Genomic DNA, 11,703 nt, shown 5'->3' on the forward strand with positions numbered 1-11,703 from the left:
ATTATCTCCAGAAGTAACTTCCAGTCCATCTTTTTTGAGTTTCGTTTCCAGACTTCCTTCTGCCCATTTCATCTGTTCATATGATCACTGATTAAGCAGATAATTGCATGAAAGTGCCACCAGTAACCATTAAAACCAAGTCTTTAATCAACTCCTAGATAATCTGGCCTGACCCTAAATATTGCAAGATGGTAAATTTCATCTGCTAGTTTTTGTGTTGAACCCAATAACTTGAATTTCCATAAAAATATCTGCCAGAAAATCTTAAGAGTCTTAATTTGATGGTGGATAATGAAAAACCCATAGTTTTAGTTTGCAATTTATTCAAATCATTAAATCATGTTTGCTCTTTTAGAAATCATACCTTAATTCTAAATTCAGCTTGTTTGGCCTTGTTTTCTAACATTTGATTCTTCCAGTGTTCATCTTTGCTGTTAGTCATTGAAGCCTAGCATTTTTTTATTTTAGTTTCATTTTTTGGTGGAATTCTTTCATCTGTAGGTATGCATAAACTGCAAGCAAGTCACCTCTCTCTATTAAAATCAGCATTCCTTGTAAGGATATTTTCCAGGCTGGAAAATGTGACATTGGAATATGCTCCGCCATGCTGCTATTTACTGTTCTCCTAGATGTGTACTCAAAGACTGCATTCACCCTTTTTGCCATATTATCACAGGGGGATCTTGCATTAAATTGCTTCTTGACTGTGACATGACATGTAGCTTTTTTCCAGAACTGGTATTTTCCACGATACAGTCTATACCCTTCGGAAGAGACAGCCTACCTTTAGCTCTACAAAAAATATATTTTTTTCAAATGGGCTCAGTTTTCCATCTTATGCAGGTCACTCTGTGAGACTATCCTGTCCTCATGAACTACTAGTTTGTTTCTCTGCAGCATTTTAATAGTGCTGTTTTACATCTGTGTCTGGATCATCAAGGGATATGTTGGATCCTCCCTTCTTCTAGGACCCTGCTAAAGTAAATCCCCCAAAACATTCTGTTAACGATGACTGATGGCTACTTTTCATTATTTGTCATTCTCAACTTATTTAACATGTACCTTATGGATACTGGATTATGCTATTCTTTTAAATTAGGTACATGACACTGAAAAGGTATGTATTGCATTTGTATAACTGCAATATCGTTGTATTCAGCTAAACTTGTGAAAGATCCATGTCATGGGAGCTAGTACTTCCCATCCATTCTTTCTTAGACAAACATAACAGCATCCCAGAAATGCTGATGGAGTCCAGTTGTTCAAGGCTGCTTGCAGAACTTGAAATAACTTTTTTTCCCTGTAATCACATTTAGCAGCCATACACCAAAAGCTTACCTTTGACTTTATAGAGTTTAAACTTTCATTTGGAACAAATAAAGCAAGCAGTTCACACCTTGGGGCAAGGGACGGTTCCTAAATTCCTTATAGGTCTTGCTTAATTGATGAATTACACTAGCATCTATTTATCGATTTAAAAATACAAATCTATATTTAGTAAGAACTGTGACTTTTGAGAAGACACAGTTTATTCTTCAAATAAAAAGAGAGAACTTCTGTTTCAGTTCATACGTACACATTGTATTGTGCTTAATTGCTCCACAGTATATTATTCTTAGTAATTATTTAAGAGAATTTAAGATAATAAATGCAGTAAATTGTCATGGTCTTTAAAATGTTTTTACAAGTAGATCTTCAAGAACCTGAGACTTAAATTATTTTGACAGGAAATATGCTATGGGATAGTTTTTAGCTGTTCTCAGATACAGCTAAATCTAACTGAAAAGTGGGATAGTACCTGTGCTGTTGTCTCTGAATTGCACTTTCATCGACCAAGGAATTGCATTGCTTTTTTGGAGTCCTCAAACCACAGTTTAAGCTGCCCCTTAACTAGCAAAGAGTGAGGAGCCTCAGACTCCACCATCTGTTCCTTGGTCACTGTAAGCAACTTCCATGTGGCCAGTTCTGTGAAAAACCACACACAACAATGCAGAATTGAGGTTGTTTATGTCATGTAGAAAAGAACCATGCTCCAGTTCTATCAGTTCCATTGCACATTGTAACAGCTATAATTTTCTTTGATGATTTTGTCCTTCTTAAGCGTGATGGGATCATTATGCCCATCTGCTTTAAAGCTACTGGTAATCTTTTTCTTACCTCACATCAGCAGGTGAGGCCATTATATGGGTAGCCATTATGTGACAAAACACAATGTCTTACTTGGCAGAGCTGGTGAATTAATTCATATCACATGAAGTAAATGTATCTCGAGTGTCAATCCACGTGTGACAGCTGTGTCTTAGAAAACTTTAGAAAAATTAAATAACAAAAACCACTAATCCAGGTCTTAAACTGCCTGGTAAGTTCCCAGTACTAATGGTTATCATAATATTGGTATTCTACAAGTTCAATCTTACTTTTGTCTGACTTATTCATGATGCTACATGTGCTGAACTTAGTCATCACTGAGCAAACTGGGAAGTTATTTATTTATATAAAACAATGGTGTTTTCCCCCACCATTTAAAGGCAGAAGAGCTCTTTTCAGGTCCCAGGAAAGTAATTTCTCAGGCAAACCATACAAGACTTCCCACTCAGTTTAGCTAGTTATTCCCAGACAGGTTCTATCACTGTGTCCGCTTTTCGTTTCTGCACGTTCTCCTTCCCTGCCGAGTGTTTTCCCTTCCTCAATCGACTTCCACTGATGTGATTGGCCTTACAGGACTACCACGAAGTACTGCCAAAGTACTGCCTGTTTCCACGTGTCTCTACCTCCTCTCGCCCCACCTCTGAGCATTACTCGCCTCACTCTGCTTCACAGGCATTCTAGCCAAAGATCTGGTCAGGGCTGTAAAAAATGCTGAAAGTGCTACGGACGACTAGAAATCAGCATGACGCTAAGAAATAACTCAGTCTCTTAAAACAGTGAGGAAGTATTCAGATAAGTACTCAAGATACGTTAAATCTGACTGTACAATTACTTATCAATGTAAGTGGGAATTCTTTTAAGGCCAGGAAAATGACATTTGAAATAGAGCTGTCATACAGAAAATATAGCTTGTTTTCACAAGCATTTCTGCAATGTAGCCTCCGCTCTGTTCTTAAAATCGTCACTGCTATTGCTGCTATTCTGCACTTGGTTTAATATGCCGAAAAATCTTTACATTTCATATGGCTTCTCAAAATACAAGTTGAGGTGGTAAGAAAACAGATTTTAATAAAATTCCATTTGTCTGTTTAAATTATTCATGTATGGAAAATCGTTTTTTGTAAGTAATTTCTCATACGCTATTTTTAATGCTGTGGCAACTCAAAAGCAGCTTTGTGTTGAATCTACAAGCTTGGTATGTTGTTAATTTTCAGGGTACTTTGCTTTTTGAAGGCAATTTGGCTTGGAAATAAAATCATGGAAGTATGAAAATGCTGAACTGCACATGCAAAGTACGCTTCTGACTGTTCTGATCGTAAGCTTGTATGAATGTTAAAAATGCAGTAATTTGTTTATGCAATCACCCTCAGCTGTCTGTGATAATGTGCACTTATTTAGATGTAGAACTTTACAGAAGTAAAAACAGCTTCCAAAGTGCTGAGAGGCATTGAAAAAATGGTTAAGAAACTGGAGTTTTTGTAAAATCAGTCTGAAAGTCAAAGGAGGAACTAGAGAACAAGAAAATTCCTCCAAGGTAAAATTCCTCCAAGGTCGCAGCCAAATATTATGTTGTATGTCTTTACGATTTCTAGAAGGTTGCTTTGCAAATCTATGTATGTATTATATGTAATTCTCCTTTTTGGGAGGGTTAACACTGCTTGACAGTTGTTTCCTGAACAGTAACTATACTCATTTTTAATCATAGAATGGTTTAGGATGGAAGGGACCTTAAAGATCATCTAGTTCCAACCCCGCAGCCATAGGCAGGGACACCTCCCACGAGACCAGGTTGGTCAAAGCCCCATCCAGCCTGGCTTTGAATACCTCCAGGGATGGGGCATCTACAACTTCTCTGGGCAACCTGGGCCAGTGTCTCACCACCATCACAGTGAAAAATTTCTTTCTGACATCTAACCTAAATCTACCCTCTTCTAGTTTGAAGCCATAACCCCTCATGCTATCACTACATGCCCTTGCAAAAAGTCCCTCCCTAGCTTTCTTGTAGGCCCCCTTCAGGTACTGGAAGGCTGCTATAAGGTCTTCCTGGAGCCTTCTCTTCTCCAGGCTGAACAGCCCCAACTCTCTCAGCCTGTCCTCATAGGAGAGGTGCTCCAGCCCTCTGATCATCTTCGTGGCCCTCCTCTGGACCCACTCTATGTCCATGTCCTTCTTGTGCTGAGTATTCCAAAGCTGGACACAATATTCCAGGTGGGATCTCAGGAGAGCAGAATAGAGGGGCAGAATCAATTCCTTCGACCTGCTGGCCACACTTCTTTTGATGCAGCCCAGGATGGGGTTGGCTTTCTCGGCTGCAAGGGCACATTGCTGGCTCATATTGAGCTTCTCATCCATCAACACCCCCAAGTCTTTCTCCTCAGGGCTGCTCTCAATCCATTATCTGCCCAGCTTTTATTTGTGCTTGTGATTGCTGCCACCCAGGTACAGGACCTTGCACTTGGCCTGGTTGAACCTCATGAGGTTTGCACGAGCCCACCTCTCCAGCCTGTCTAGGTCCCTCTGGATGGCATCCCTTCCCTCCAGCTTGTCAACCACACCACACAGCTTGGTGTCATCGGCAAACTTGCTGAGGATGTACTCAGTCCCGCTGTCAATGTTGCTGACAAAGATGTTAAACAGCACCAGTCCCAGTACTGACCCCTGAGGAATGCCACTTGTCACTGGTTTCCATTTGGACATCAAGCTGTTGACCACAACTTTTTGAGTGCAGCCATCCAGACAGTTGCTTCTCCACCGAGTGGTCCATCCATCAAATCCATGTCTCCTCAGTTTAGAGACAAGGATGTCATGTGGGACAGTGTCAAATGCTTTGCATAAGTCCAGATAGATGATGTCTGTTGCTCTCCCCTTATCCACCAGCGCTGTAAGCCCATCACAGAAGGCCACCAAATTTGTCAGGCATGACTTGCCCTTGGTGAAGCCATGCTGGCAAGGCATGTAATATATTACAGTATTTAATAAATGAAATAATTTTCTGATAATCATTAAAATATTTGTATTTCACTAAAACCCAGAAAATACCACAGTGTTGAGTCACCAAGGCCAGGCTGGCCTGTGGTGTTAGACTCCATTTTCATGGGCACTGAGAGAGTTTGTCTTGTCCTTAGTCAGCACTCACAAGAGAAACCCTCAGCAAGAGCAAACCATTGGCACATTAGCTTTTGTATTGCTGAGAATTACTTCCAGACCCTTTTACCTCATTAAACAGCATTACTACTGCTTTTAGTGTAGAAATTGCCATTCAAGCTGAGAATTCCTTTCACGGCCCATCTTATTCGTGTTACAGGTGGGTGGGGTAGCTACTTGAAATTGTGACTCATATATTCTTGTGTGTTTTTAATTACTACTGCAAGAATAAAACCTGCAGTGATAAGACAATAGCCTGACTCCAAATTTTAAGATGGGCTGGTAATCTTCGGCTGCCTCCAGGGGTGCTGGCCTGATGGAACAGGCTTTTCACTGGAGATAAGCATCCCATGCTGCAGGTATCTTTAAAGATATGGTGCAAATGAGGAAAAAAGTGAGGGACAGCTCTCCAGAGCACATAATCCCTCTCAATCTCTGTAAATATCTAGGTGTTTCTACACTGTTAAATGAGCAGGTGTGAATCATAAAAGAGCTACCATTAAGGAAATCTGTTCTTTCCAAAGGCAGCGCCTCTACAGTTTTAAACTCGGTTTAAGGACAGTTTAAGTGACATTGTTAGACACAATCAACATGTGACAGGCAGATGCTCCTTAGTTTAAGTTTCTTCACTGGTTCATTGATTTCCACTCCCTTTCTATATACTTGTATTTTTAATGAAAAAAGCTTTTTTTTGTGTGTATGTTACTGTGTACTCCTCTACAAAATCTTTTCTGTGTTTATTTCTGACATATCCCTTCTTGCTATTCTTTATAAGAAAATTCCATGATTTTAGCTAAAAGGTTATTTTATCTTTGGTAATTCGGTGGTTTTAATTTTCTTGTGACCACTTAGAAGCTACCTATTTTTTTTTTTTGCTTCTGTTTCTTCCTCCTTCTTAGAAGAGCAAAGCGTACATCTGCAAGGAGGAATTTCCTAGTGATTTTAGACTTCAAACTTATCTTCACCGCTTGGCAGAGAAAACCTTTTAGATGCTGATATTCCCAAATGATTTTCAGTTAAGACACAAAGTCCACACACCACTTCACCTAGACTCATTACTACTGGAGAAGTTTACAGCTTATTTGTTAGCCTCAACTGAGTTCACTCTTAACATGAGGAAAGCTTAAAGACAAAAGTAAGCGTGCTTGATCTGGCAAGAGGTGTTCTTGACACTGAAAGCAGAAACCATTATTAACAATTAAGTAAAAAATAAGACGTAACTAGGAAAGTGTTCTTGTTAGTTAGAATTGACTTTGCTACGGTTACCTGAGTGAACAAATGGCCTCTGTTCTGCTCGGTAAATGCACCCACTTAAGAGCTGACGTTTAATGTCTTTATATCTCACTTCCTCTCAAGGATCGAAAGCTGTTCCCAACAGCAGCTTCTTCCAGCAGCTTCCTCTTCCTTGACCAAGATGCAGTTCTTCTTTCCCTTTTCTCTCAGCCCTTTTTCTTCCTAACCTGGTTAATGCTGCTATTCCGTATAAATGCAGCATTTGACACTTTGTATTTTCTCTGAGGTTCCTCTAAGTTAAAGATCTTATTCTATTTTTTACCTAAAGAATGTTACAATATTCTGTAGATCATAAGAATCACTAGTCATACAGATGTTGTGTCAGTTTTGAAGTTCTCATTGAGAAACTGCAAGCGAACAGCACTTTTGGTTGAGGAACTCGCACTGCCATCGCACATGCTGTCCTGTAAATCCCTTTACTTTTCTAACATGAAGACTTGCCCTGGTTTCTTGCTTATTTTTAGCATGACATAAAAGCCAACATTTTGTTTTTGTCAGCTACCTCTAGACACCTAGTAGTGCCATTTATGTTGTCCCAGCTCACAACATGGTATTGGTTTCAGGAAGAGAACAAAAGATGCACCTGGCTCACAACATGGTATTGGAAGACCATTCCTCATTTCAGGAAGAGAACAAAAGATGCACCTAAATCTACTTCTAAAGATAAAAGGTGTTTCCAGTTACAGGAGCAGTAACTACCTTTTGCATTAAAATTGTTGCTACTCTTAAAACTTCCTATTGTCATTGAAACCTTGAACTTTTGATCAGGTTTGTTCAAAGCTTTTCTTGACGTTCTTGAAAGGAGTCCAATGTCTCATAGGCTCAAACTTTCATTCTCCAAGAAGTAAGGTTTGACCAGTTCCTGGGGACCAATATACCAATGCATGGGATAAAGCTCACAGTCACTGTTCCTCTGCTTTGAAATTGTGATAAATGAGTATTACTGCCCTGGTAATATCCTAATCACCTGAAGCGAATGTGCTCTTTCTAGTCCCAACATCTAGCATTTCTCTTCCCGCCAACAGTCCTTCCAAACCACCATTTACTTCACTGAATAGAGTACTTTGGACTTTTTAAGGATGTGGCAAAACAGCTGGTAACAACTCTAAGCGCACATGCCTGAGTAGAGAAAGCTAGAGGTATGTTCTGCAGGAAAGAGTATTTTTAATTAAAAGAATTAAACAACAACAAAAAAAAAAGATGAGAGGGAAGGACCTTGTAGATAAAAGAAATTAGTTTTCTAAATGGTTTGCAGGGGATTGGTGCTTGGTTTTGCAAAGAGGGTTTGGGGTTTTTTTATTTCTTGATTCTGGATCTGGCAGGAAGCAACTTAGTAAGAGGGAAGGGAAGACAAGTTCAAAAAAAACCCCCACGCTTTAATTCAGAGAATTTCATTAAATAGAAAACCAGCAATGCCAGCCACATTGTTGGTGCAGTGGATTCTTGTGATGCAGCAGCAGTTCTAGTAAAAGCTACACAAACACCATCCTACCTGCAGCTGTACCATCTCCTGACGCAGCAATGAAAGTTGCAGCTGCTGTGGCAGCAGTTTCAGTGAAAGGACCACGAGAATCAACAAGATGCCTGGTTGGACCATAAGAAATCAAGATACCAGGAGGATATAGTGAGGAAGCAACCCATGGAAAATGAGGATATTCTCACAAAAAACAAAACAAAACAAAACACCAACAACAAAGCCCAAACCTGGTAGAAGTATCTTTTGGAGACTTTTGAGTGGCTGAGATCTGACTGGCACAGGCATGAGCTGGCTACCAATACAGCTCCTACCTCAATGTAGGTCCCAGTGCTCACCTTAAGCGAAGCAGAAGACAAATTGCCATCCTGTGCCACCTAAGCTTGAGTGGAGAAACTTATTGATATAAGCAAAACATGTTTTCCTCCACATTCCCATCCTAGGGCAACAGTCTCGCAGCTGGTGGAAGTAAAGTGTTCAGCCTTTGAACCTGAAAGCAAACTCCCTGGATATGACACAACTGATCATAAGGGCAGTTCTACCTTCTGATGGAACCCTGGGCCTGCTGCTGTGGGGCGTCCAGCCCAGAGGAAGCTGTACGGGCAGAACAGCAGCTTCCGGGAGAGCAGCTAGCACTGGTCAGCAATGGAACAGGGTACAGCCCTGACCAACACAATGAGCACTGACAGCCCAAAAGGAAGAGAGTGTTGGAGGTTTGTCCCCCAGACAGAGAAGCCATCCCAAGGCAGAGCAGGAGGATCCCACCTGCACCAGGGCAGAGGCCTCTGGTGGCTTACTGGGCTGTCTCCATCATTTTCTGTGTTTGAAACAAAGTCAGGTCAAGAAATTTCCACTCATTAATGTGGCTGTAGCATCTACTTTGTATGATTTGCTCATACTGGCTTTCACCAATGAAATAAAAATCAGCTTCAAATTCACCTCAAAATTACTCTCTTTCTGCAGTTGTTAAATGTTTTTAAACTCATAACGTGCTTCTTTCAGGAGAGACTTTCATTATTAAGCGTCCTTCAGATAACATACAAAAGGAGGGAGTCTGTATTCTATGTTGGACTATTTTAGCATGGTCATATCCTGAGACAAAGCAAAATAATCAGCAAAACATATCTAATTACTTTTTTTAAATTTTATTTTTTTTATTTTGTGCTCCACTGACAAGCACACCACATTATACTATGTACAAACAATACCTTAATGCCAAAGAACATAATAGGTAGCAGAACAGAAAAACAATGATGAAAAAAATGCAAATCTAACTCCTCTTGAAACTGTTTGGTGTGGCACAAGCCTGGAACTCTTCTGGTGTACTCAAAACTATATTCCCGAAGAACTTAAGATCTGGTGGATTTGGTTTGTTTCTTGGGAGTCTTTCCTGAGTGCTTCCAGTATCTTAGACCAAATGCAATGATAACATATTCCAGTAACTGCTACGCTTGGATCTGCTGCCAAGTTTCCTTCTGATTTAGTTCAGACACTCAGATCCAGAGCAAACTGTCTTTGGTAACTTCACTTTAAATTCAAAGATCCAGAACTACTGTTTGTCTAGTTGCATAAACAAATGGTGAGCGTCATTAAAAAAAAAAAAAAAAAGATGTGTGCTCCAAGATGCTCAGAGGTTAGCTAACATATATATATATATATATGAAGGTTTATTTGTCTAATTAAACTCCCAGAACAGAGAGAGGAAGAGGGGTTATGTAAACAAACCAGTAAGTATCTATGAAAACCTGAGATGTGACAGGCTGCTTCTACTATCCAAGTCTGCAATCTCAGAACAAATGGCTACCTGAAACTATTTCCAAGAACTACTTCTTTTTTTTCCTGTAGCACTATCCTGGGTCAGATGAGTTATTCCTATACAGCTTATTTTTTCCTACTTAAAAAGCGTGTTAAGGATGTGCTTCCAGGTGTATCTACACTACAACCAAGATAACTTAAAGTACTGAATTCAGATACTTGCAAAACTCATTTTCTCATGGAGTACCTGTCCTACATTCATCACTTCTGAATACATATCTTAAGGGTGTGAAAGACAGAACTGAGTTTCAGGTTGGAAACTTAAAATGCACAGCTTATCTTCACCCCTTTCCATGGATATGTCCAAGTATTACCTGCAAACAGAAATTATTGTATTTCTGTTGTGCTTATTTCAATGTCTTATCTCCCATCTGGTAATTGAAAACAAGCATTCAGCAGAGCTGCAGAAGAGCCCATGATTTCCACGTAAGGCTTTTGTTAGCTGAGCAACAAATTGCTCTTATGCTGAGGAAAGGCCCCTTTCTACCACCACAAGGTTTAATGACATAGTCTATGTAGAAACTTTGATGAGAACTAGAATCTTCCTGGCAGGAGCTGCAGGTCTGGAGCCTAACGATACTCACTCACTTTGAATCCAGAAATACATTGCCTACTATGTGCATCACCAGATAGCTGTATAAAATTCTCAGCAGGAGAACAAGTGGGATTTCCCAGTAATTTTATTATGACACTGAAAGTAAAAACATATTTAAGGACTACCTCAACCAAGCTTGCTAGACCTACTAGAACATGCAAGGCGTTAAGATATAACAGGTCCCTTCAACGATAAGGCTCAACAAAGCCTTTCAAGCTTCAAAAGGAGACAGCCTGCATTTCTCAGACCAGGTCAGTCATTCCACTGACTTCCTGCTGCAAGCAGTATTCTGGAAGGTCCTCCATTCCCTGTTAGTGAAATCAGAACTTTCAAAAACACCATTCTAGCATCACAGACCTTCTCTGGAGTCTAGATGAAAGTAAGTCAAGTCAAGTCAAAAGATTTCGTATGCAATGAGAGGAAAACATCACGCACTATGATGAATGCAGTTTGGAAAGTGGAGTAATGTGCTGCACGGAGTAGTCTGCTATAATTATCCAAAATAATACACATATGTAAATTACGTTTGCTTTGCATAACGAGAACATTTTTAAAAAGAGAACAAAATCCGCTCCTACCTAGTATTTCTGAGGCTAAAAAAGAGGAAAAAAAATGATGTTATTCTCTCTGCTCCAGTGAAGCTGGAGAATACAATGCACATGCAGATGTTCATTCATGAAGCTCCCCGCAACTTCGCAGCGCCTGGGTGGCACACCTCCATCTGCAAATACCCGCCATCCGTCTGTCAAAGGAGGCGGTGACAGACGGAAACACTTGCACTGTTTGCAGGCAGCTCTGGCTGATGGAGGAAGCCTCGCTGGTGGCTCGTACCCTGCCTGCCTTGCCTTGTCCCTCCCCGTCTAGGGGACAACTCTCCCTGGCCAATCCACCACCGGTGCTCCCTGCAGCCAGAACTGGTTCCCTGCAGAGGAGGCATGGCCGCAGGACAAGCTGCCTTTCCCCGGCGGCCGCAGCCCCGGAGCAGGTTGGGCTCAGCCCTTCGCGGAGCGATTTTGCCAAACCCCGATCTTCTCAGCTGATCCCGCGGCGCTTCGTGCGGCGTCTTGTCGGTGCCACTCCGGACACGACGCGTTCACACCGTCGCCCTTCCAGCCTGGAAACCGTCGGTTCCCCCCACCTCGCAACTGAACTCACGATCATGTTTAGGATTTAGGGGTGTTTTGGTGGGTCCCCCCCCGGTGACCGACCCACAAACTGCTGAACTCCACAGCCC

At 41.0% G+C, this 11,703-nt stretch overlaps 1 protein-coding gene across 1 annotated transcript in view; it reads left to right on the plus strand.

Moving 5' to 3' along the window:
* Window positions 1-11,271: 11,271 nt before the first annotated feature.
* Window positions 11,272-11,703, plus strand: part of UBN2 (ubinuclein 2) — a 49,695-nt gene continuing 49,263 nt past the window's right edge. Inside the window, exon 1 of the mRNA XM_009895263.1 lies at window positions 11,272-11,592. Within this exon, the coding sequence (XP_009893565.1) occupies window positions 11,272-11,592 (321 nt within the window). The remainder of the gene's footprint in view (window positions 11,593-11,703) is intronic.

Source organism: Charadrius vociferus, unplaced genomic scaffold, assembly GCF_000708025.1.
Source record: "Charadrius vociferus isolate BGI_N301 unplaced genomic scaffold, ASM70802v2 scaffold251, whole genome shotgun sequence".
Lineage (NCBI taxonomy): Eukaryota > Metazoa > Chordata > Aves > Charadriiformes > Charadriidae > Charadrius > Charadrius vociferus.